This window comes from Erpetoichthys calabaricus, chromosome 1 (genome assembly GCF_900747795.2).
Source record: "Erpetoichthys calabaricus chromosome 1, fErpCal1.3, whole genome shotgun sequence".
NCBI lineage: Eukaryota > Metazoa > Chordata > Cladistia > Polypteriformes > Polypteridae > Erpetoichthys > Erpetoichthys calabaricus.
This window is the reverse complement of record NC_041394.2, coordinates 31,017,695-31,045,222: the sequence shown is the minus strand read 5'-3', so window position 1 is coordinate 31,045,222 and position 27,528 is coordinate 31,017,695. Positions and strand designations below refer to the sequence as shown.

Below are 27,528 nucleotides of genomic sequence, written 5' to 3'. Positions count from 1 at the left end.
GGCCTTGGCTTTTTTCTTTTCAAAATTTTGTTGAAACAGATGTTATATGATGGAAACATCGGTGCAGATAGGATCGAGTTTATCTCTTGACTCATTTTATAGCTCATTATTATTTGGCTGATAGTTTAAAAAAAAACTGTAGGGTTCTGCATCTTAAAAATCAGGTCACAATTAAAATTAAAGGAGAAGAAATGTAGCACTAATTGGTTACTAAATTAGAATGTGTGTGGAACAAAATCATACAGTCACTGTGGGCCACTAGGATCCGACTCTGACACCCTGCCTTAGTTGTAACCTTAAAAATATTATATATATTAGTATAGATAGATAGATAGACATACACGGAGCTGCTGAAAAGGCTGCCACTCTCGGTGGCGCCAGAACTAACTTTATATACTTATATTTATATTATATTTTTATATACTTAGTTACTGTAAGCCAATTTGATGGAAAATGAAAAAATATCTAATGCTGGGTCAGTTACATACAGTAGATGATCAACAACTCTGGGGTCTCAATTCAAAGGCTGGAAGAACAGATGGATCAAAATGGCATTGATATACAGATAAGGAAAATGGAAGAGGTGCAAATACAGCCAAACAATACTATTACTAAAAAAAAAAAAATACAATATGACCAGGTTCTCCAGAAGCTCTAAGGAGCATACCATGCTAAAATAATGAGTATTCAGCATTCATTTAAAAGCTAAAAATGATGAGACATTTCTAATATCGATAAATTAAGTAATTTCAGAGTATGGTCGCCCCACAGAAAAAGACTCTGGCTCCTAAAGTTGTTTCATTTGTGATCTCAGTGTGCACCCTTGAGTACTGACATTAGTATGTTGAGGTGAGGGGGTAGAACATATAATTTTATATTAAAAGGAGGATAACTGGCTTTAAATATAACTGCCAGCCAATGTAGGAGATTTGATAGGTGGAGTTCACTGTAATACTTCTTAGTTCTAGTTATGATCCTTGATTTTTTTCTATCCAAATATTTATTGAAGTTCAAACAAAATAATGAGAAATAGAAATAATGACACCAACAGGTTTCTAAAAAAAATAAACAGCATAAGAAAACAATTCTAAATGTTTGTTTTTTAATTACCTGAGAGTAGTAATAAAGTTAAAAAGCCATACAACATATTGTGGTAAACTCTGCTTTATATAAATGAATAAACTAGTTTTTATTTAAACTGTATTTTAAGTAAGAGCTTTCATTTTGCAGTATTTCTAAGTTGGCGAAAGCACATCTTGGATAATATAGGAATATGATAAGTAAATACTTGATTAATCTCAAAGAAATCAGCTACATATGGCCATATTCAAGTTAACACTGTTCACATTTAGTGGTGAATTTCCCTATTTAATTTTTGTTCCTTGCAGTTTCAAATGTATATTTCTGTCTTCCACAGTTTCACCTTATTCAACCAGTTAATTACATATTAGAAGAGCAATCACCTAATTTTTAATAAATACACCTGGATTATTATATAATGAAATATTTAAAAAAAATGAAGTACACAACCTCAATGATTTAGTGTCCCTGGTGCAAATCCCAAATAAAGTCACTATCTACATGGTTATTTCAATGCTTTTCCTCACATATCCAGAAGATGTACATGTTAGTTTAATTTGCAATTCTTCATTGGCTCCATTCAAGTGTGTGTGTGTGTGTGTGTGTGTGTGTATGTGAGTGGGCCTTGCAGTGGACCTGCACCCTGTCCTGCTTTGTGCCCAATGCTGTAGAGATGTAAATTCCCCTGCAAATTCAAACTGGACTTATTAATTTTAAGAACGTTATAGTGAGAAAATATTAGAATATAACCTATAACATGAATTGGGGTGACTTTGTACTGTAACTACAGGGAAATGTAATGATTGTGTTTAGGATAACCCTGGACTTGAAAGGTTATTTTCTCTAAAATGCTAGAAAAAAACAGCACATTTAAAATCAATCTAATTCTTAATTAAAGTGGATCTAGAGCTATTTTAATAGCGGTCTAACAATAGTGGACTATGAAGGACTCAATGGCAATGTCAGTTAATAAAATGTAATAATCATAGCCATAACATGAGCTATGTATCAATAAAGTGACTTTTTCAACAACATTAGGAACTCATAGTGGGTTTCATTTTAGAAATGTGTTCATTAATTTACATGTACTAACACAAACTCTGCCATTTTGATTGTGCTATAATTTACCCTTGTTTTAATTTATTTTTGCTTACAAATTGCACACTTTTAATGTTACTGTATTTAATGGTACATATTGTTACTGTATTGTAGTCTTGTATGTGAGACATGCTGCTACTAGTTGCATTATTGACTGATAACATATAATAATGGCGGAGTACATTCTTGCTATGTAGAACTATGTTGATGTAGTTCTATAGCCCACAATATTTACAATGAATACTTTAAAAAATCCCTTCCACCCAGAGACATGCAAATATCATTTGTGTTTATATAGTAGCCATGTTTACCCAAAGTGATAATATCATAATATAGAACCATGGAGAGACTAATGCAGTAGGATCAGGCACAAGACAGGAACCAATGTATCATAGGGGGCCACTTATGCAAACCCCAACACTCATATAAGGTGGGCAAAAACATAAAACTGATTGAGAAAACAGTTGTGCAAGCTCTTAAAAACCAATGTAGTTTATTTTAAATGCATTTCTAAAATGATGGTAAAATCAAATATGAAGACACGTTTAACACACTGTAACTGAGCAGTAAATGGTGAGAACAGTACATTGTGTATAAAGTTTTATTCAGTACAGAGCTAAACTGCAAATAAAAATAAATTAATATTTTATATTACATATTGTATAAAATGGATACCGATTAAAACATACATACATACATACATACATACATACATACATACACACACACACACCTTCTCTCCAAAGTGAAATGACTTAACCGGCAACATGGAAGAATAGCTTAGTTTTGTTGTTCTTAAATGACACCCGTTGACAAAGGCTTTTGAGACATCGGAATACAAAGGCAGCTGATGCAGGGGAAAATGATCTAGAGGTGAAGTAATTGAAACGTGACTCATTACATACTTAAGGCAAGCATAGTTTGTGAGTTACTGGGTTGATGGCCCTGGGGACATACCTATTCAGTTTTAATGGTACGCAAACAAAGTGTATTTTGTTGACTAAAAAAATCATCAAGAAAGAGGCCAACAAAAACACTTATACCATATTAAAAGTCATATATAAATGTGTGAAATGTAGATAGATGTTTGATAGTAATGCATTTATAAAGTAACGCATGTTTTGTTATTTTAGAACAATTTTAGGAGTGTAGATATTCTCAGTTATGACAGGTCAAGTACTGCTCACAATGATTCCAGGGGAACCATTTACAGATACTTTTAAAAACTCAAACACACTAGGATCATAAAGTTTTTTGTGGAGTTCTTCGTCTCAAAAGATTCACTTTTTACACTTAGGTTTGACACGCCCGGCAAAAGGTAAGTTCAGTAAACAATGGGAAGATAACAGCTAGAGTTTCCATTATTACATCAGTGTTTATTTTTACACTATTTACCATACAAGAGTTCTTACATAGAGAGTACAAGGAAGTTAGCAAAGCCCAGTGACTTGTTACAACACACATACATATATTATACACACACATACATATACCAACCGAACATTAACTTTGTGAGGATTTTAACATTAACACTTGCAATTCACAAATAAAACATGACTGTAGTCATCCAAGTCATAACTAAAAGGTATGATATCAAATATTCATATGTCTAAAATAACTTTTTGAAAATAAAAGAAAAAGCTGCCAGGATTTCAGTTTTTTAAAAAATGAAGTGACAGGTTCAAAAATTAAAAGAAAAAAATTACTCTAAGTACAATAAAAGGATAATATACTGAAACTTTCTTTAGAAGCATTAGGAGATACATTTGGGTCTGTATCACCCCTGCTTGTCAGCTGACCAGATAGACAGATAGATAGATACTTTTATTAATCCCAAGGGGAAATTCACATACTCCAGCAGCACCTTACTGATACAAAAAAGTCCAGCATATCACTGGACTTCTACCCTTTGCCTGAAGAATGGTAAGACCACCATATGAATCCACTCAGTTTTTTTGTTTTTGTTTTGTTAAGGCCACATGGGTTATCCAGCCGGAAAGGCCTAGTCAGCAAACACCACCCCCCAGGCAAGACTCCCAGTACAGGTCTTTGAATCACTGTTCTAGCACTGAACCTGTCTAGCACTTTTGTTTTTGACTGCTCTTTATCTGGACTTACCCTCTGAACTAATTTGCCATTTAAAACACAGCAGAAGTTACACTTGCTTGGGGGTGGCCTGGGAATTCCCCAGAAGTACTTGGAGATTGTTGTTAGGGACAGTGTGGCCTGGTCTGTAAAATCTGCCCTATCGCAACTACAACGCTCACCAGAACAACACAATGTGGGGAAAAGTAAAGTGTAAAGCAGTTTGAACATGAAGCCAGTGAGAAAGGCACAAATACACTCAAACTGTGTCACTTTGACAGCCACAAGCACTTTCTTTTGGTTAAACATATATTAAATGGCAGATTAAAAGTTAACCACTAAAGTAAAAACAAAATAAACAAACAAAAAAGCTAGCATTCACACACATTCTACAATACACCTTTTCACTAATCACAGTTAACATTTTGTAACATTTATGTTTATTCATTAATACAGTGCAGCAAATCAAACTAATTTCTGTATTTCTACACTTGGAAACAATGGCAAGTTAATTATCTCCACAGGGTCATATAGTGAGTCAAAGGCAAGGCCTGAGCCAGCCACCTTACAACCTACCATGATTTGCCTTAAACATTAGGTAAAACCACCAAAATTTGACTCATTACTGATGAAAATACTCTTTATTTTAAATAGTAGCCTGCATTCTGAACAGTATCTTAATTGTATAGTGTTAAATATATTTTACTAAGTGACACTGCTTTATAGTATTGAGTCCCAAGCAAGGTTTAGGAACTTGATGGAAATCATAGAATAATTGGTGTGAAGCAAACATACAACTGTATATTTCACTGTCTAAAATCTTAGGCACTATGCCACACTTACAAAGTTAACACTAAGGTTTAAGGATAAAGATTTATGTAATTAATTGATACTCAATTTCAGAATGTGTTACAAGTGTGTAAAAGAAGTGGGTTAGGAGACTCATTCAGAGTTATGCAGTACAGCCTTATTCTTACTATGGCATTTATAAATGAAAATGACATAAACCATGGCATATAGGTTAGGAAATTAGAAAAAAAAATCTTTTATGCGCAGAATCAATTTTCACTACTGACTAACAACATTGAGCAAGTAACTAAACCTGTAACAGCTAAAATTGTAAAAATATCACACAACTCTATACTGACATTGTGATTTGTAAATCACTTTGGATAGAAATGTGAGCAAAATAAATATAAATATATAGAATTCTGACTGGTTGAAAGTTCAAAAATTGGTTGCTGTTAAGTTTTCAAGCTTTCTCCATAGACTCATCTTGTGCAATATCGCCATCTACAGGAATGTGAAATATTGCATACTGTAGATGCTCTTAACTTGAACATACTGTAGTCAAAAAATTTATATTATTATTAATAACGACAAGTTAACAGAGCTGTCTAAACAATGAAATAGTATATGTCATCATAACATGAACACCTACTTTGATAAGAACTCATTATAATGAGAACAAAGCATATTATTTATTAAATTGAAACTGAATAAGCAAAATTCTAAAATCCACTGCAATGTAAATTATGGTTCCTAAAAACCATTACTAATATGGCTGTGTTTCAGTTTCAGAACAAAGGACATCAGGCAAAAGTATAGTTTGTCAAGTCTTCATGTCTGCAATCCTGGAAAACATAAATGTGCACCACAGACCATTAAACAAAGAATAGGAGTCTTCGGGCGAGTGTGGTGAGGGAAGACATTTGCCTGACCAAACAAACGGGTATTAAGCACAATAAGAGCCAGCAGGCAGTGGTTCTTCCAGTACAGTTCTACATTAATTTATTGACCATCCTATGGTACAGATCTTATTATATGCCACTTTCAGAAAAAATTCTTTAAACGTGCATAAATAACCAAATTCCCCTCCTGTCATGTCCTGAGCGGCAGTGCTTATACATAACACACTAACTAATATTAGGTATACAGCAATAATTAAATGCTTTCCTTGGCATGTGAATTAAAAATGTAAAATCCTAATATGTCTAACAATCTGAAAGTTGTGAAGACCATTTGTTAGAGCGACCACTGGGTTCTTGGTCTCCTCCCTATCCAAGGTCCTTCTTGCACAGTTACTCAGTTTGGCCAGACAGTCAACTCTAATAACAGTTCTAGTGGTTCCAAACTTCTTCCATTCAATAATAATTGCGACCACTGTCTTCTTGGGAACACACACAGCATTAGAAACGGTTCGATAACTTGTCCAGATCTATGTATAAGCACAATGTGTTCACAGAGGTCTACAGAGTGATCCTTAGACTTCATGGCTTGTTTTTTGTCCAGACATACAGTGTAAATGGTAGGACCTTACATACACAGGTGTGTGCCTTTCTAAACAATGTCCAATCAATTCAGTTTTCACAGTCAGCTTCTATACACATCTCAAGGATAATTAAACCAAATAGGATGCATCTAACCACAGTTTCGAGTGCCAAACCAAAAGGTCTGAATACTTATATGAGTGATTTCAGTTTTTGATTTGTAATAAATTTGCAAACCTTTATGGAAACATGTTTTGACTAGTGGGGAAAACAAAGATTGTCAGGGCCCCCTTCCACTCCCAATAAAATGAATCCTGTCTGAAAAGGCCTTAAAACCCTTGATTTACTTTTGTACTGAAAATAGGCTTCGCTTTTAGCAAACTGAAAAACAAAATGGCACTTTTCCCCATTACAATATGAGGTAACTACAGAGGAAAAGAGGGGACACTAGGAAAGAAAATTAAAGGGTAGGTTGTTCTAGCCTTCCAGAACCTCAAACTCCTTTTATCCCTCAATACTATTACTTTCTGCTCCTAGAATTTTCAAATCAAATAACTCAGTTGCCATGAGCCCATAGTCCAAGACGCACAACTCTAACCTTAGGTCTCTTGTTGATCATAATTTTACTGCTTTGGCATTTGAAAAACTGTGTTATACCTTTTTTAATTCAAACTCAACAGCATTTCAGTTGTTCATATTGGTACTAAATAAGTGGAGAAATAAATACATTGATGTCAAGACTCTGGTCCTGGAAAGATGAAGATTTTTATTACAACAATATCTACTAATGACAATACATGTCTTCATTTCCATAGTTTTCTTAATGCACTTCCCTTACTTGGTATTATTTATTGGTACACTAGAGTATGGTTGTAGAATAAATTCACAATATTAATATTTACTGCTGTTTATGTTTATCATCTGGTTTATTAAATACTGGTCCATTTAAAACAGTTACTCTGTAAAATAAATAATAATAATATTATCTGCGGCATTAGAGATCTGCACTTGCACAAGTTATTCAGAATGAAGTTTCTCTTTATATTAACAACCAAACATTAGCTCACAATAAAGTTCTATGAACACTTCATTTTGAACTACATGAACAGAAAACAAAAATCGGTGGGTTAGTTGGAAATCACTTTTTAAAAAGCCAATTCCTACATTCAAAACACAATTCTACAACATGAGGAATGACCATTACCATATTTCATTTACTGTCTTGCATTTCCAGGAGAAATTCAGCAATGCATAGTAACAAACTTAGTAATCACTAGATTTTATTACTGAGGACGTAATTTTACGTTTCGTCATATCAATAAAATTAACAATTATTATGGATATTATTTAGTAGGGCACATTACCTGTTGGCGATGAAAGATAATTGGTGTTCATTTAAAAAAAAATTAACACGTTTTACTAATGGTTAGATTAACTATTGTATTGTAAAGATAAAATTTAAACAGGTAATAAATTGAACCTTGTTACTTCATATTTAAAGAATACCAAGTACGTACCGAAAAACCGGAAGGATTTTGCGCGTGCGCATGCGACCTGCGTCGTACGCGCGCGTGAGAAACGCGCCTGCGCACTAGGAGTGATGTAAGTTATGATTGACAAGAATGGTACCCCGGATGTTCTTGTAATTTGTAATGGCGAAGGTCGCTTACGCCCCCGGAAAAAGCAGACTGGATAGAGAGGAAATCATTTGAGAAGCTGATTAGCTGGGTCCCAGTTTTCAGAACGCTGTCCACTGCAAAGTGAAACTTTATGTTTTGATTCTGTCGTTGGATAAGAAGGTATGTTTAAGCTTGTATACTGGGGACGCGGCTTGAAGACTGGAGATATGTTTTGTATGTACGAGTCGCTGCATTGCATGTGACGCTGTTGCTTGGCACCGTGACAGAGGTTTCAGTTCAGTGTAAATGGGCACCTAGTGCAAGCGATCGCCACACTTGTCATTTAGAATATTTTAACCGCACCCTGACAGCAGTGTATATTGTAATTATATTAGGCTGGTATAGACCTTTTAAAGTCAGCGGTGAAAGTTGTTCTGACTTGACCAGAATGAACTGCGTGTTCGTCTTACTTACAAGAAGGATTAACGCGCGATTTCTTACGGACTTTGTATATAGTTGAGAATGTCATAAAGGTTAAAATAACCAACAAAATAATTTACGACAATATAGATATAATTTTATCTAGTTTAAAAAGCTCCTAAATATTAAAATATTAGTGTCGCCACTCTAATTCCTCAATCGCTCATTTTATGGTGCCTTTTGTAGTAAAACTTGCTGTGTATTTTGCAAACGAAAGGCATTATTGCTTTGAGTGTACGTTGTAGTGTTAACTGGAACTTTTTTTAAAGTTAGTGAATTACAACTTATAAGAAAAAGTTTACTATAAATTGTGACGTATTCAAAAGTATACCATTCAGAAAGTCATAGCAGTCCATTTTCCACCTGGAGTTAGGAGTTGCAGTTAGATGGAGTTCTGAGCCACAATATGTGACTGGCAAAACGTTAAACTAGCATTTAATTGATTTGTACTGTCATTATGTACTTGTACTAGTGGTTCTCAACCTTTTTGGCTTTGTGACCCAATTTTATATGTTTTTTGTTCAGTGATGACTCATAACAGTATCTTAATATAGACTAACCTGAATTAACAAAAACCAGCAAATGTTAGCAATTAACGGTAAATACATGTTCAGAATTTAAATACAGTGACATAGAAGGTGAAATGCGCAAGTACTAATCCAAAAATAACTTGACACACAAGGATGTTTATACTGAATAAAATTTAGTGTCCATTTGTCTTTTTAATAAGTAACCTGGGGTGGTCTGATCAGGGGTAAGTGTAGAGAGTACTATGTTTTAGTCTGGAGGCGACTGACTAGTTACAGGCTTCATTAAGTAAACCATCAAACACGGCAAGTTCTTCAAATGCTCCGTAGTATCACCTACTCCAAACTCTTCCAATTCTGTATCAGCCTCACAAGATTCATCCCAAAAACATGAACCAGACAGTAGTGTTAAAAACATACAGCCCAGATTTTCTGAAATAATAGATTTACTGTGAAGTGTTATCTACGGTGTGGTAGTAACAAATGAAAGTATGAAGCTTGCCAAACTATAATGACATTTGGAAACAAAGCATTCTACTTGCATAAATTGTTCAACTCTTTGAAATGTAAATATTGAGGCTTGACAAAAAACATTCTAGAGCGTTTGTACAACAAGCCAGCAGTCTCTCAGGAGATTGTCTCGTTACACGCTGAACTGACAAATAAAGGAAAGGGCACATGATTGCAGAACAGTTTGTCTTGCCTTGTACAACAGATAAGTGCACAGAACTCCATCTGTTTGTGACAGGACTTCAGTTGTTTCAAGTCCTCTTTATGCAGGAGCAAAATGACTCTTTGACTGAGTGCAGAACTGAAATATGCATTCAGCAGCCAGCTAAAACTTTAAAGCAATGGCCAATTTATTTATTACTTTTTTTTTTTTTTTAACTTATGCTGATGACCTAGAGTGTCCAGCAGCCTACAGGTTCAGAAACACTGACATATATGATTGTAGAAGAACGAACGAAATGTAGTGCATGTAGGGCTTTGGTGCACAATTTACTAAAAATGGGGGGTTTATTTATGGCGAAGAGAGATATGCAGTGCAAGGGACAAAAGCACAAACGCCACAGAGCAAAGAGTCCATGATAGATGACTGTTTTCCAGTCAATGTACAAATCTGATATCCTGTGTAGGGCATGTTATTTTGGAGACTGATAATGTTTGCACACAGGCTTTGATGCTGACTTGTAGAATGTAGTAAGTAGTGAGAAGAGACTGAAAAGGAAAAAGGGGTCATACATGATGGAACTTGCTCTCCTGACACACGGCTTACTGTCAAAGCAGTTAGCCCACTAGATGGTAATGCAGTATATCTGGATGCTCTCAACAGCACATCTATAGAAACTGATGAGAATTTGAAGGGGGTGAAAGTCCATCTTTTTTTTTTTTTTTGTCTCTTCAACAATTAATTATGAATTCTGAATGTGTATTTGATCATCTCAATTGTCAGTATGAATATCTCTGTACTGTATTTGTCATTCTTACATTCTGTATTCTATACCTTGTAATTGCAACTCAGCAGATGTCGCTGCTCTTTTCTTCCTTTCTGCCATGACACTTGGTTTTGCTATCACTCTGCTTGCATAAAAAACACATGGTCATAGGTTGCTTTGCCATGGCTGCTGCTACCCATTTAAATTTCCAGAGCATATCCAGCCATAAGCTTTCAAATAAGACTTAGATCAAAGTTCTAGACCCAGTGGTTCGTGAGTAACCGCATGAGAGACAGAAACTCCTTAGCATTTTATATATACAGATAGGTAGATATATTTATAAAGATATATATATATATATATATATATATGTATGTGTGTGTGTATCTCAGAATTCCAGACAAATAAATTAACCAAAAGTCAACAACTACTTAACCAAATGAGGTACAAGATAGAACTGGTGGCATGAATGTCTAGGCAGTGTACAAAGTAAATGAAAGTGCCTGGAGTCCCATGGAAGGAGCAGCAAGTGGACACAAATAGGCATAGTGTTTTAGGGCATCTAAAGAAGGAAACTGCAGGTGGTATGAGCCCTCAATGACACCTGCCCTATCAACCACTGTCATATGCTAACTAAAATCCTGGAATGTAACTACATCTTTAACTGAGGTTTTACAGTACATTGATTGCTTTGGTGTATTATACTTAAACTAGGACAATTCTTGCAGTCATAAATTTAGATTTTGAAGTGGATGGCTCTGGCAGTGTATCTTTACCCGCAACTTGACCCTCATAATTCATTCATTATGTGGGTTAAGTGAATGTGACACTACTGTTGAAAGAGCAGCACTTTTAAAAGGAGATGATGAAGTTTGAAAAAAGTTGTTGTTTTTTTTTACATTTTGCCATTACAGTGAGTAAGTATATAGTGCATTCAGAAAGTAGTCGGACCCCTTCACTCTTTATACATTTCTTTATGTTGCAGTCTTATGCTTCAGTCATTTAACACAATTTTGCCCTCATCAAGCAACATTCAAAACCCCAGAATGGCAATGCCAAAACAGGATATTAGAAATGTTTGCAAATTTATTAAAAACAAAACTGAAATATCACATTGACAGAAGTATTCAGACCCTTTGCTGTGACCTTGATATTTGGCTCAGGTGCATCCTATTCTGTTGATCATTGTTGAGATTCTGCACCATGTTTGGAGTCCACTTGTGCTCAATTCAATGAGTGAACATGATTAGAAAAGGCACACATCTGTCTATAGAAGGTCTTAAAATTGACAGTGTGTATTAGAGCAAAAAACAGGCCATGAGGTGGAAGGAATTACCCCCAGTCGAGGCATGGATCTGAGAAAGGCAACAAAAAATTTCTGCAGCATTGAAGATTCCTAAGAGCACAGTGGCCTTCCATTTCTCTTCTTCATGGAGATAGTTTCCCAGCTAAACTGTGCAAACTGCACTGAAGTGCTTTGGTAAGGGAGGTGACCAAGAAGCTGATTGTCATTCTGGAGGAGTCCTCGAGAACCTGAGTGGAAATGGGAGAAACTTCCAGAAGGACAACTCACAGTAACACTGCGCTGATCTGGGCTTTATAAAGAGTGGACAGTTGGAGACCTCTCCTCAGTAAAAAACTCATCAAAGGTCACTGGGAGTATGAAAAATGGCACCTAACTCCCTCACAGGCTGTGAGAAACAAAATTCTCTTGTGTGATGAAACCAAGATTGAACTGTTTGGCCAAAATTCTAAGTGTTATTGTTTGGCCAAATTCTAAGTGTTTTTGTCTGAAGAAAACCAGGCACCACTCATCACTCGCACAAAAAAAATCGAGCTATTGGGTTGTTTTTTTAGCGGTTGTGGCTGGGAGACTAATCCGGGTCAAGGGAAAACTGAACAGAGGAAAGTACAAGGATATCCGTACCGAAAACCTGCTCCAGAGCTCTTTGGCTGCCGGGCTGAGCGGAAGGTTCCCTTTCTAACAGGACAATGACCCAAAGCATGAACCTAACTGAGCTTCTCTGGAGAGACCTGAAAACAGCCACTGATTGTCCCTGACAGAGCTGAAGAGAAGAATGGTTGAAAATGCCCAAATCAAGGTTATGCTTTGACATCTTGTCATGTCAATGAAGGAGGACTCCAGGATGGAAATATCTGCCAAAGGTGTTTCAACGAAGTACTGAGTAAAGAGTGAGAATGCTTATGTTAATGGGATATTTCAGATTAGATTTTTTTTTTTCAAATTTATTTAAAATAAAAAAGTCCTATTTTCACTTTGCCGTTCTAGATTGAGTTTTTCTTGATAAGGGGAAAAACTGATTTAAATAATTTTAGCATAGGGCTGCAACATAATAAAAAGTGAGAAAACTGAAGGGGTTAGAACTTTATGGATATACTGCATATCTGATTGCAGAAGCAGTTGCACCTTGTTCTCATTGTTGCTCAGATAGCCCATGTAAGTTTCTGTTTATTATGAAAATAAGCAGGTATTGTTGGATTGTAAAGGAAGACTATTTCTGTAGATCTCAGTACATAGCATTGTTTGCCGCCTCACCAGGTCTTGATCCTGCTTTGCATCGTGTATTCTTTTTGAAGTTTGCATGATAGGCTGTTCCAAATAAAACAAGCTGGTAATGGATGTTAACTTAAAAATAACAGAGACCTCCTCATTTCCTCACAAATACGAATAACAGCCTTTAAAAATACACAAAGTCAATTCTAAAGTAAATTCTCAGAACTTTCTAAATTTTTTGAATGTTGTGCTTCCTATCAAGATCTAATTAAGGACTTAAAAAGAAAGAAGTGTGTCTTGCAAAGCAGGGAAGACTATAAATAAAATATATAACCTTTTCCACTTGGAATTTCCACTCTGATTAAGAAATGGAATTATGAAGTCAGTGAAGAAATTGAATCTGAAAAGAGGATTGATAACTGTTTTTCCATAATATATCAAAACTTGCGTCAAAATTGAAGAAAATGTTTTAAATGTTTTGGAATGGCAATCAGAGTCCAAAGTCACTTCAGACACTTTTAATCTTGAATATTTTTAGGAGGATCTCAAATGCATTGAGCATACAAGACAGGACTATGACATTCATATCTGAAGTTTGAATATACAGGGTGAGTCAAAATTATGTTAACACTAATGGACTATTTTTATCTCTACCACACCTTTCCAGGTAGATGAATAGGTCATGGTGGACCGTTGCCATGGCCTCCACACTCCCCTGATTTGATACCCTGTGATTTCTGGTTATTGGGTATGGTGAAAAAGCGCATGTATAGCAGGAAAGTTTGTGATATAAATGACCTGAAGAACAGAATACTAATTGTGGTGTCATCTATTCCTCGCGAAATGCGTGTCCGGGCTTTAAATGGTGCAGTTGCTCGTTGGTTTTTGTGTGTTGAACTTAATGGCGAACAGGTTGAGACATTCCTGTAAATCATCTTGCACGTATGAAGTATGTTTTGTGAATAAATTGTTTCCGCCTTTCAAATGTTAACATAATTTTGACTCCCCCTGTATTGTAATACAGTACTGTATGTATTATAGTCTGAATATTGGAAATTGGAAGTGATCATTTTAAATGTTTCCACTCGGTTGTAATTTTTCTTCTCAACCTATTGTATTCTTATATTTGAATATTAAAAATATTTACGCAAGAACAGTTCGTTCAGCCCAACAAAGCTTGTCAGTATTATCCACTTAATTCCTCCATTAGAACATTAGAAAGATTTCAACAATAACGGGCCATTTAGATGAGAACAAGGCCGTATTTGTTTTTCCTCAGAGTAGTATTGTTGTCAATGAAATAGACAGCCTTCAGTTGATTGAGAGAGAGAGTGAATATCCTTTTACTTTTCAGATGTAGGCAACTATGCAGTGCCTCACTTTCAACTGGAAGAACTGACCAGGATGTGATATGCTTCTCGTGCAACGCTACGCTTACTTAAAAGCCAGAACAGCACCTGTCCTTATTGGCTGATTGCTTTGTTTCTCTCTCCTCCCCCAGACATCCTCTGCTCCTGTTGCGGGTCCTGCTCCCATTGTGCTCCCTTATGATGTTTGCCTATTCTTTTAAACGAGAACTAACTGCATACTGAGCTCGTTTTACTTCTGAAAGAGACATGTTTGTGTGAAGTGTTTGAATAAAGTTCCTGTCTCTACAGTCTCCTGTGTTTCTGTGCAATTCTGTGACCCAAGCGTGACATCCTGCAGCACTGCAGCCTCACTGTCCCTGTGATTGAGCTGCTGCACTATAGCCTGCCAGAGCTTACCTCTGTGTGCTTGCATGCAACCAGTTCAAGCTCACTTGGCTCGGTGATTTTATCCATGGCATCAGTTGCATCTTGTACATATTGTTCCAGTAGTTTTTTAAATAGTTTTTACAGTTAATTAGCAGTGTGTAAAATTATCAGTGTTGCAGTAATTGTGATGCTCTTTGCATGAAAAAAAAATGTGTGTAAAATTTCACTTTTTCTTTGTAAATTGTGACATTTACTTAAAGTGCAGCAAAAAAGTATTTGGCGTCCAGGGATGCATTAACCCCCAAGTATGTGGCAGTTTAAGGCTTACAGCCCCAAGATGCCGTCGAAACGTCCTGCACCTTCTAAGGCTTCTGGCAATGAAACGCGCTTGCATGAATTACAGTACATATAGCGGTAACATTGGTATTTTACATTCTAGCACTGCGGGAGACTTAGCAGTACAGTACTGTGCAGTATACAGGTTTACCTTTACATTCTTTTTTTAAGTAATGTATTAAGCTGAGTTTGAAATTAAAATAAAGTGTTTTGGGGGCATATTTAGGTTTAAACTATAAAAATAGGCATTTTTTTTTAACCACATCCAATATTCACGGTTTTTCCACAATTCACGGTTGCTCTAGGAACGTAACCCCCGTTTTTTTGGAATATAACTTTCCATTCATCCTCCAGTATATGCTTGTGCATTTTGGTTTTAATGGTAAATTCATCATTTATAAGAGGCTAACATGGATATTAATGGTGTTCATGCTATACCTTATTATACATTTATTATGACATTGAACAATGCTTTTTTTCCACTTGTATAATTATATTGTGAGGAAATATTTTTTGAAAGCATTAAGTACTTTCAGCTCAGCCAGTCTCACTCAAATCCACTGGTCGTCTGCTTGTTAGTCCTGCCCCTTAAGTGCAGGAAGGCTGCAGGAGTTTGCTATAGAGTAGTTAATCATATCAGCTGACAAATTGAATGTACAGTATAAAACCCTGTCAAATATTCATTAAAAAAAGTAAACCTACTATAATGACAGTCTTTTGGGAACAGATTGAAATTTGCCATGCTTGTGAATCATTAAAACTGTCACAACATGAGCAATGCAAAGGCATTTTTATCTAAATGTTTTAATATTACTGAAATATCAAGAAAGCTGAGGACCATATTAAATCTCAAATGTTTAAGCCTCTTGTTTGCCACTCTGGTTTCCAAAAGGTAATTTTGAACAACAGTATAGGATTAACTAGCAAGCCTGCGATTCTCGAAAGAATCGCAAATCCAAGAATGGCAATCACTTTCTGTTCCCTCCGATATTTGGAGGGATGAAATATCATGCGGTCTCGTCTTTGTTGTTTGGAGCCGTGACATCTTTACGTGTGGTGTTTTTGAAGCGCGTTGTAGGAGCCTCCGTTTATTGTTTTTATCTATGCGGTCTCGTCTTTGTTGTTCTGTGGCTGTCTCGTTAGGTAGACGTCATTTACTGTTAGGAATCATAATTGAACTTACTTTTAATACTGAATTACCGTCCTGTGATTAAAATATGCCACACTGACTGCTGGCACAGTGGATTAGAGCAAGTTTAGTTTACAGGTTGTGTTGTTTGGGCGCCACCTACTGACTCTGGGAAGCCGCTGGTTCGGGCGGCTGTACAACCTGGCGTGCACACTTTACCTCAGGTTTAGTTCACAGGTCGTAGCCATGGTAAAGTTTTCATTTAATTAAATAAACCTGTTTGTACTAAGGCGCACGTTGTGGGCGCATTCGTTCATTGTGTTTATCCATACGGGCTCGTTTTGTATTTCCGTTAGTTGAGCTCTTTCATTGTGGAGCCGTGACGTCTTTGCTTCTGGTGTGTCTGAAGCGCGTTGTAGGAGTCTCTGTGTATTGCTTTTATCCATGCGGCCTCGTCTTTGTTGTCTGGAGCCATGACTTCTTTGCGTGTGGTGTTTTTGAAGCGCGTTGTAGGAGCCTCCGGTTATTGTTTTTGTCTATGCGGTCTCGTCTTTGTTGTTCTGTAGCTGTGTCATTAGGTAGACGTCGTTTACTGTTAGGAATCATAATTGAACTTACTTTTAATACTGAATTACCGTCATGTGATCCAAATATGCCACACTGACTGCTGGCACAGTGGATCAGAGCAAGTTTGTTTACAGGTTGTGTTGTTTGGGCGACACCTACTGACTCTGGGAAGCCGCTGGGTTTGACTCTGGGGCGCCGAGGCGCTGTGCGCATGTGCCTCGGTGTGTCCGCCGTGCATAAATTAAACTGTCGTTTAGTAATATAAATTTGCTAACAAAGTTCATATTGCTTTACTTGAAACGGGAATCCTTATATTAGTCAATGGTTGCATAAGATGCTGCAGATGTTCTATCAGACGGTTGTGGCGACTGCCCTCTTCTACGCGGTGGTGTGCTGGGGAGGCAGCATAAAGAAGAGGGACGCCTCGCGCCTGGACAAACTGGTGTGGAAGGCAGGCTCTATTGTAGGCACGGAGCTGGACAGTTTGACATTCGTGGCAGAGAGACGGGTGCTAAGGAGGCTCCTGTCAATCATGGAGAATCCACTGCATCCACTTAACAGTATCATCTCCAGACAGAGGAGCAGCTTCAGCGACAGACTGCTGTCACTGTCCTGCTCCACTGACAGACTGAGGAGATCGTTTCTCCCCCACACTGTGCGATTCTTCAATTCCACTCCTGGGGGGTGGGGGGGGGGGGGGGGTGGTAAACGTTAACATTATACAAAGTTATTGTCTGTTTTACCTGTATTTTTATCACTCTTTAATATTGTTTTTTATCAGTATGCTGCTGCTGGAGTATGTGAATTTCCCCTTGGGATTAATAAAGTATCTATCTGGTTAGTCAGTAATTCTTATGACTTCTGCGTGATAATACAGAGAACCTGCTCTCAGTCATAGCATGTCAGTGTGCATTTGGGCATGCTAAATATATTAAAAAGATCTACTGTAAGCTTGTTATGTGCATACATGACCTGACATGAAAAATTCAGAAAGAGATTAGGTGTACACAATACACAGTCATTGAAAACATACAGAGTCAGAATCTGCTTCAAAAAAACCAATCAAATGTTTTGCAAGATCAGTGTGAAATCGAAGATCCTAGGTTGTTCACACGTTCCCTAACTGTGGTCAAAATGGAACCTTTTGCTAAGCAACTGTGGAAGGATGGTATGGCCAAAGACTTTGTGTATGTGACTCATGACAATAATATCCCCTTAAAGCCCACCAACCTGTTAGGGAGTAGGTGTTGTGTACAGTGGCAGGAAAAAGTGTACAAATTACCTTTTTTCTAGTTTAGGTGAAGAAGTTCCATTTCATTTGTGCTTAGCCAGGCCATGCAGTTGACCGCAGTAAGGATATGGACATGTTAAACCGTGTGCACAGTTCTTGATCCTCCCGCTGATGTTGATTCACATGGCAGTGAGGCTCCCAATGAGAGCACAGAGATGACTACTGAGTTTTGAGCAGGCACTACACTGTGTATTTATGGCACATGGCTTCACTGGTACTTTGTGTAAGGAGCTTAAGCACGTCTTAGAATGTGACTTCTATGCCCAGCTGCCAAAGTTTATTAGAATCTTGAATTTTATATTGATCATCAGCCTGTGGTGCATTGCCAGAAGGAATGTTATAAGCACTGATTTAACTATTCCCAACTGCAAGAGGCAACAGCTGATCTGGACATGAGAAAAAATAATGACAGGTTCTGGGAACTGTCAAAGACTGAGGTCAATAATGTTCTTTTCAAATGTTTTCTCCCAATAACAAAAAAATACATCTGACACCTAAAACTAAAAGACTGAGTAGACCTGGCCGTTCAGAGTTCCACCAGCAAAATGTTAAAAGATTGAATTGCATTTTTAAATAATAAAGTACTTTTATTTCAAAGGTGGTGGTGTTTTATTACAGAGATTCAATTTACATAACATGGCCTGTTTCATAATGAAAAAGAAGAATGGTTTAACATCTCCTCCAAAACTGTCAGAGAAGGAAATTAATGCAGCTATTTGTGTTGTTGCATCCTTGGTGATTGCTGACCCAGGAGGCTGTGATTTGAGTGTAGTTGAAGGCCCTCATTAAAACCTGGTGATCTGTGATGCAAGCTGGGTTAACCATGTGTTTGTCAGTTTTGTTTTTTTTTTTCTTTGTCTACATGTAACTCGGCTGTGAATTATTCCCCTCAATACCTTTTTTCCAAGTTTGCTGTAATTCGGATCTTCTTCAAAACTTTTAATACAATCAGATACATTGAGATTGTTTTTCTACCGTGCTAAGAGCTACTCTTTCCATTACTTTCACCATTTACCTAGGAGTGTACTGATGCTAATGTTGCTAGATTTTAAAAAACAGAAATATGTAAATGTTGAAGATTAATTTCATGTTTAATAAGACACAGCTGGTGAAACATTTTAGATTAGAATTAAGGCTTATGACAGTATGGAATCCATCTTTTCTTCCTTCTTCTCTGAAGCTCTGGGTGGGTTTTTTAACTTTGCATACTTTTCTCCGTGTTCTGCTTGTGAGGCCTTATCATTCATATTGTACCTGAAATTCCATCTTTGCTTTCTTGCATTTTAGAATAGTGTTGTTACCTGTGTTTTGATTCTCAGTTCTCTTACTCCAAACTATCTCTACCTACACTGTATTTATCACCCATTATGAATAATCTTCTCCAGTGGAGGATTTAGGAATGTGCAACAGTGGCTCCCTTCCGAACCAAAAAAAAAAAATTAGAGTTAAAGGATGCACACTTTGCAATATGTGCATTATGTACACAGATGGCCACTGTTTATGTTTCTGAGGGAGTGCATGACCTGGACACCGAGGGAGGCTCAACACCCCCCAAACAACCGGTTGTCCTAAGTCTAATAGTACAGTCTGCCTGCTGTTGACAACAATGGGTGCTGTCAGCCCCCACCCAAACCTCAAAACAGGCTTTGACCGGCACTAGTCTCCTGTATATTTTCAGTAAATTTTTGGTTTTAAAGGTTATTTCTAGGACTTAATTCCCTCTTGACCATATATCTGAAATATCATTTGGTATACTTTGTTTTGTTGATTTTAAATGACTTTCTGTTTTGTTTTGTAGTACCCTCTGATGGATTACTCTTAAAAAATTTGAAATATTAAGTTTGATTTGTTGTGTAAATTTGACAGGTATAATATTGAATGGGAAGCTGGATGTGAGATCGATCCAAGGTGAAAGATACCTCTTTACAGGTAAGCAAACCTCTCATTTAATTTTTTTGACAAACCTTGTATTGTTTGCAGATATGTCAAACCATTCCTCATGGGGATATCGGGTGTTTAATTGGGTTTCACCAGACCCTTTTAGAGAAGCAGTTCGGCTTACATGTTTTTGAAAACTGTAGTGTTTCACAAATGTCTGAAAGGAGGCTCATCATGTCACATTACAAATGTCCAGCCTATGGGTATTGTGCACTAGCAGAGTCCTTTTATTCTTTTTTGGGCAAACTTTTTTTTTTTTTTTTTATAAATTAAATATGAACTCATGAAAAAGTGAACTATTCTTCATTTTGATGAGGTTTTTATTTTAAACATACAGGCTTCACAATTTTAAACAGAATATGCTGTCTTCCAGAAATACTTTTTCAGACTTTTGTGAAAAGTGAAGTTCAATAGAATGGAATTCACAGTTGATATTTTCATCAAGATTGCCCATTCTAAAAAGGTTGTAAGGCTCCCCTGTCCTGAAAACAATACTTCTTCCAAAAATATTTTCCCTTTTTTTTTATTTATTTACCCAAAGCCTACCATGAGAGTAATATATAGGGAAAAAAAACAACACAAAAAGTGCGTGTAGAATGATCTTAATATCATTTTAATCTTGCTTGGTATTTTAGATCCAAAGGGAGCACATAAGGTTGTGCATCTCTGCCTTGGAGGAGTTTCAGAAAACAGCCATGGTAAGTGACTGTATGAGGGATCTTTTATTGATTTCTGTATTTATGTCAGATCAACTTAATTGATTGAAATTTATTACAGCTTCACTGTCTTAAACTGCCTCAGGCATTTGAGCTTGTAACCCCACTTAATTTCATTTTCACTTCAGTCCACAGCACTTGACCTGAAAACAAAGGAAGAAAAAAATGCTGAATTAGACAAACGCATTGAAGCCCTCCGCAAGAAAAATGAAGCTCTGGTTAAGAGGTACCAGGTAAGAGACATGGAATGAATTTTCAGGGATAGCCATTGTTTGCTTTTAAAAATTGTGGGGAAGTCGGTGGATGAATTTTATTATTACACTAGGCAAAGTACCTTGTGTTGGCCTGGTACAGGGCGATTCACTTGAAAGAGGCCCCAAATATTCTGTTGTAACTCCCGTTAGGATGAAGCAATCTGAACCAAAAAATATAGTATTTACCTTAATGTATGTGTAATCGATTGCATTACATGGGATGCTGGAAGTGGCTTCTGTTTTCTACAAGAGACACATTTCGGCGTGGTGTTCCATGTTCCTGAACGTATCGGCCGGCGTCTCGGTGAGGCGGAAATAGCAACAATTTAACGTTGGATGTTTTCCTTCAAATCTTCCACAGTGCGAGCCTTCTTCCAATAGACTTACCCTTTGAGCAGACCCCAAAGGAAGAATTCTGGTGGTGTCAGATCCGTCAACCGTGGTGGCCAAAGCCTCTTTGAAATTACCCTGTTGCCGAAGAAGGACTCAATTTCTGCCATGCTCCTTGCCAATGTGTGACACGTTGCTCCATTTTGCTGGAAGTAACCTTCTATTAACTCGCCATTATCCAGCTGATTCTGACATCGCTTAAACGAATTGGTGACCCAATAGGTTTGCACCATGAAGACACGCTGCTCAATGCTGTACACCACCATCTTGATGATAAGTCGAGTAAATAAGTGAAGGGGATGGACGATATGCACCCAGAAGTTGCAAACAGAGGTTAAACGTCACGACGGCTGTCCTCTGCCTACCTCATCGCTCTGACGCAGAGGCATCCTGGCTTGTTCGAAGCTCTATGTACTGATGAGCATATTGCACATTGTTTCATTCAGATTGCTTCATCCTAGTGAGAGTAATTACAGAATATTCAGGGCCTCTTTCGAGTGAATCCCCCTGTATAAGTACACTGGGGAAACTGTTCTTTGAAAATCCAGCATGGCTAAGCACAACCCCAGATGAGACAAAAAGACATGCTCTTACAGGAAAGCAGTAATCCTGTAAAACAATGAAACCATTGTCCAGATTAGTGGAGAAGAAAATGATGTACCTGTGGTCTTAGATTAAATCCCATTTAGCTGGTAGAAAAGTCTGTGTGTGCTGATGATGTTGTCCTCCCCAGCAGTACTAGTGCACTCCCGCTGCCTGATAGTAATTGTAGTCCCCACATCAGCTCTGGTTTTTTGGGTTGACCACCACAACAACCCCTCTCACCAATACACCATATAGCCTGTATTTTAAGTTGGAGCAACAGCAACACACATGTAGGATTTCATGAAAATCAATTTAGCCCATTTTGCATGATTTGTGAACAAACAGCTTATTATTTTATTAATAAAGATTATAATTGACATTGCTTTTGCAAAGCTAGTAATTAATAAAATAAATGTAAGGCCACTCTAATACTTTTCCTAACCTTTCTCTTTGGATCAGGGTTTTTGTTGTTGGTCTTAAATAATGATCGCTGACCATACCTGTATGATGAAAAAGAATTTTTTGATCAATACAAGAATTACAAGGTGATGGCGTAATTCCTAATATGTAAATGTAAACGACTGGGCATAGGACAGTTTGGACAAAACAATTATTTCTCAAACTCAGATAATTTCTGAGTTTGTTTAATGGTTTTGTTGTGTTGTATGGAAGTCTTGAGATTTTAGTTTATAGCTGATCTGACAACATTGGAGCTATATTTTAAAAAAAAAAAAAAAAAAAAGCAAAATTGCATGTTAATATAAGAGTCAAAGAAGCATATCCCTGTTTTTCTCTAACACATGGCTTTACAGAAGTTTAGAGAGATGCTGAGCAATACATTATGAGAATAACTTGTGCAGATGAATTCAAACAGCTTATTAAAGCTGTTTTTTTTTTTACATGACAATTATTGGTGATCCTTTTTGCACAGTAACAGTTTAACATTACAGAATTATATACAAAAAAAAAATCTATGTTGACTAGCTCTTAGAATAGATACAGAAGTTAACAATACCTAAGTTTTGAGGGGAACATTCAGTGTTAGGTGGAATGGTGTTGTCGTTGATCCCTGGACCAGCAAATTCCAATTTTATAAAGGAGTATACAGGTAGTCCCCAGGTTACGGACATCCGACCTACGAACAGGGCCGCAGCTGCGACGCATGCGCCTCAGTAACTGCCGCTCCGTCATCTTCGGCCCGGGGACGCTGCAAGCAGTGGCTGGACGGACGCTGGAGGGGGTCGATTTTGTCTGCTCGCGCAGTGTAGTATCCGTCGGGTGGTTCCCGGCGGCAAGCACTTTCACTGCCCGCCCTCCACACATGGCTGCCCCGTTCATTCTAGGTGGGCAGCTAGTAATGCTACAAGTGGTGACCCTATTGTGGCTGAATGGAGGCCATTGAGGGTGAACGGGGAGGCGGGGGGTAGAGCATTGTAGTGTGTCTCGGATGGCTGCATGTTGAATGGAGGCGGTGGTGTGGCGGACACTGCAGGCAGCATACTGTAGTGGAGGTGACTGTGATGTGGGCTGGTAATGAACTACCCCTCACTGCCCCCATTCATTCTCTATAGCAAGCCTGCTTGTACTGTTACGCACATAGCAGGAAGTTGTCTCTTGTCAGTACACGGTGGTCCAGATCTAATTCTGCCGATCCAGATCGTCTGGATGACTGTTGATTTATGCAGGGACGATTCCAGTTCGGCGCGAAGACGATTCTTCGTGTTATCAGTTCGCACACTTCTTGATGGTCCGGGATTTTTCAGGTGATTTTCTATATAATAAACTGAATAAGTTATAGCGTAATGAAAATTGCATAATTAGATCTGGACCACCCTATACATCAGACGTGTTGACGACTGGTGCCTTATCTGCAGTGATAGCGTGTACAGTGCTGTACAGAAGAGCTCATCTTAACCTTTTGTCTTCACCCTTCAAGAATGTCTCTGAAACACAAATCTGATGCAAGTGCTGGTGCTAGAGTAAAGAAGGGAAAAACCATCACCATTGAAAATAAAGTAGAAATAATAAAAAGGTCAGAAAGAGGTGAAACTCCATCATTCATTGGCAGAGCACTTGGTTACAGTCAGTCAACAATAACATTTATTAAAATAATGTACCTGTTCCGACTTACAAATTCATGAAGTGAATACAAATTCAACTTAAGTACAAACCTACAGTCCCTATCTTGTACGTATCTCGTACCCGGGGACTGCCTGTACTTGTGTTGACTTGATTTTTGCCTCCATGTTCTTCTATGTGCTCTACCCCTCTTCATCAGCTTGATTTAGTTGATGACCTTATTCCATTCCATTCCTTTTAGCCTAGGTGGGGAATTTGTGACACATTCTAAGGCATCTTGCTAATATTTAGCAGCCATCTTACACACTGAAAAATTTAAGCTTTAAGATCTCCGTTTATGAAGCAAGATTTCACCTCACCTGGTTTCATGTTAGAGAGGTAGAGTTACAAGACTGATGGATACACACACACACACACACACAATACATAGAAACACTCCCACACTTGGTTGCATACTAGCTTTAAGGAAAAGCAGTTACCTCTGTTGATTGAATGCCAGTTGTAGTTTCTAAGGGCTAGTTAGTGTCTGCCTGTTTGAACTCTCATGTGTTTGAGAATGCATATTAGAGTTGTGTATGATTACAATTAGTGGCATGTGCCAAAACTTTAATTCAGGTTTGCTTTTGGTTACTGCCATCTCTTGGTTATAAAAGGGCTATATAAATATCATACCTGTTTAAATGAGTTCTTTGTGCTTAATAACTTACATCCATAAGGCTTGTTGAACACTGGCCTCTCAGTATTGGATAATTATGCAGGCTGTGGAAAGCCTTTAGTTCTAAATAGTAAGCAGGTACTCATAGGATTGTGTTAATTCACCTCTGTGTTTATACTTTCATTTTAATGTTTCATGTTTTTATTCTTTGTTTCTAACCTATTGTTAATTTTATTGTTGTAAAGCACTTTGGTCAGCTTTTAAGGCTATGCAACTTAATTAAACTTTTCTATTGATTTTCACTTGTAGCCTTCATTTGCATAATCTCAGTGAGTTGGAGAAAGTCGACAGTGTGCACTTGTTTAAATCAGTCACATAATGTTACATGACTAGCGACCTACTCCAACTAATATGCAACTCATTCTGATAAAATTAAACGGCAGGCTTGTGTGTGTGCGAGTTGAAAACCAATGAATGCTCGTCCAGAATTACATTGTTATTATTAATTTAGTGCAGCTATGAGGAATATGGAGCATGGGGACTTTGGACCTCACAAATGCAAGAGAAGTTTGTCTGACTGACGTCTCTCGTTTTATGTACCATGGCAGAGGTTTTGGGGGGTTGAGGAATGGTATACAGGGGGTGGCTGGGGATTGAGGGTTGAGATTGCAGCTGGATTCACTGTAATTTTTAACCCTTCATGCAGCATAGGCTCCATCAGGCAGCACGCTATTAGCTGTCACAAAAACGATGTGAGCAAGAATGTGCTGGAGAGTCAACATGCTATTAGTAAATGTGACATGGCCAACAATTTGCAGTCATTTCAATTGACATGGTACAGCGATGAGGTCAGCAACTGCGGTTGGTAAATCTGACACACTCCACGTCTAGAAGTCTCTCATAACGTCACATTTGCTTTAGTTGTTTTAAAATTGCTATATAGATAAGATTAACTTGACAAGTTCTTCCGTCTGATGTTTTAAAGAAGGCGTTGTTTTTATTTAAAATCTTAGGCAAAAAATTTCAAAAGTAATGTCTGCTTGATCCTGTAACTTGAAAAAGACCTTATTGCTGGTATTCTGAATGTGCATTCCAGGAAATTGAGGAAGACAAGAAACGAGCAGAGCAAGAGGGCATTGCAGTAACGACCCCTAGGAAACCTCGAGAGGCGCTTGGTAAGAGGTACCAGGTGAGGATTATAGCCAAAGACTGGCAAGTGTAATGTTTTTTGCATGTGTGTTTTGCTGTCACTTTTTTTTAGCTTTTTATTTGAACACAAGTAATAAGGGATTTTATTCTTGAAAAATATGTTTAGGAGAGTGATGATAAACGAGGAGATCAAGATAACACTGGCATAGCATCACCAAAGTCTCATTTACATGATTCTGATGTGCAAGAGAAGAGGAATTTTGAGAAAGAGAACTTCACCATGACTGTGGAAATTTCTAAATCTTCAAGGGTAAGGCTGATGGTCTGTTATCCTAGATTCAGGCCATAGCAATATTATAAATGTACATCTCCCAAAAATAGTTGCATCTTATAGCAACTATTACGTAGACACACAGCCTTTATCTGATGTACAGTTCCACTGTATGTATCCAGTTTTGTTGTTAATACTTACCATTTGCAAGGATTTAGTGGTCTCTGATCATTTAGTAGAAGACTTTTAATGATAACTCTTTATCTGCTCTGACAAGTAGAAGTGTAGAATATATAATGTATTAAATCATTATTTTGATTAACCTAAATGGGCAACATATTTACATCCGCCTAATAGTTGCTTGCTCGTTTGACATCAGAAAAATTAGAATTTGTTGGTGCATTGTGAATTTCCCCCTTGGGATTAGTAAAGTATCCACATTACTAACCGAGAATGGTAAACCTGATGGACGCAGGGACATCCGGCCATGGGCCGTAGCCGCAAAAAGACGTACTGCGCAGGCGCCCCAAGAAATGAGGCGCCGCGAGAGGCGGCCGCGACCACAGAAAAAAGGAGTCAGCACAGAAAAAAGGAGTCAAACGCAGGCGACGCACACAGCGCCGCACGAAACCCATTGCACACGAAACTAGCACACAAAAAAAAGAAGCCGCTCGCGCCCCACAAATCCCACACCCACCTCCAAGCACCCTCCCCCCCCTACAAGCAACGGACGGGACACACACAAAGAGGACGATTCAACAAGCCCCTGGCACACAAAAAAAACGAACCCGCAACCCCCACCCCCCCCACAAGCAACGGACGGGACACACACAAAGAGGACGATTCAACAAGCCCCTGGCACACAAAAAAAACGAACCCGCATACCACCTCACCCCCCCAGGCAACGGATGGGACACACACAAAGAGGAGGATTCAACAAGCTCCTAGCACACCACAAAAAAGAAGCCGTGACCACCACACAAAGCCCATTAGACACGAAACGGGACAGACTACGGACATGGCACATGAAACGTTCACAAAGACGACGATTCAGACCCACAAACACACTAACATCAATAAGAAGTGACACCCAAAGCCCCATTTCTGAAGGAACCGTCCGTATTAAACATACGTCATCTCAACACCTTCACACTATGCAGCATACACTGAAGCACTATTAACCGTTCAACTGCAGAAAAGGCTCCATATTAACAGTGAGTGCGATCCTCCTTATTACTTATCCATATTTCTCACGCTGAAGAACAAACAAGTCATGAATACACGATCACAGGTACAAAACGATACGGCTCGGATAACGGGAC

At 37.8% G+C, this 27,528-nt stretch overlaps 2 protein-coding genes across 4 annotated transcripts in view; one reads left to right on the top strand and one right to left on the bottom strand.

Annotated features, from left to right (window-relative positions):
• The window catches only part of LOC114648303 (uncharacterized), a 57,860-nt gene extending 49,791 nt beyond the window's left edge, over window positions 1-8,069 (bottom strand). Inside the window, exon 1 of the mRNA XM_051919058.1 lies at window positions 8,051-8,069. The gene's annotated coding sequence lies outside the window, so the exon portion shown is untranslated. The remainder of the gene's footprint in view (window positions 1-8,050) is intronic.
• A 143-nt stretch (window positions 8,070-8,212) lies between these two features.
• ccdc9 (coiled-coil domain containing 9) overlaps window positions 8,213-27,528 on the top strand; it is a 62,884-nt gene continuing 43,568 nt past the window's right edge. For all 3 annotated transcript variants that reach the window (XM_028797237.2, XM_051936276.1, XM_028797244.2), the window contains exons 1-6: window positions 8,213-8,332; window positions 20,036-20,098; window positions 20,743-20,805; window positions 20,952-21,056; window positions 25,883-25,975; window positions 26,102-26,245. In XM_028797237.2, coding sequence (XP_028653070.1) covers window positions 20,803-20,805; window positions 20,952-21,056; window positions 25,883-25,975; window positions 26,102-26,245 — 345 coding nt within the window. In that variant the 5' untranslated portion in view covers window positions 8,213-8,332; window positions 20,036-20,098; window positions 20,743-20,802. The remainder of the gene's footprint in view (window positions 8,333-20,035; window positions 20,099-20,742; window positions 20,806-20,951; window positions 21,057-25,882; window positions 25,976-26,101; window positions 26,246-27,528) is intronic.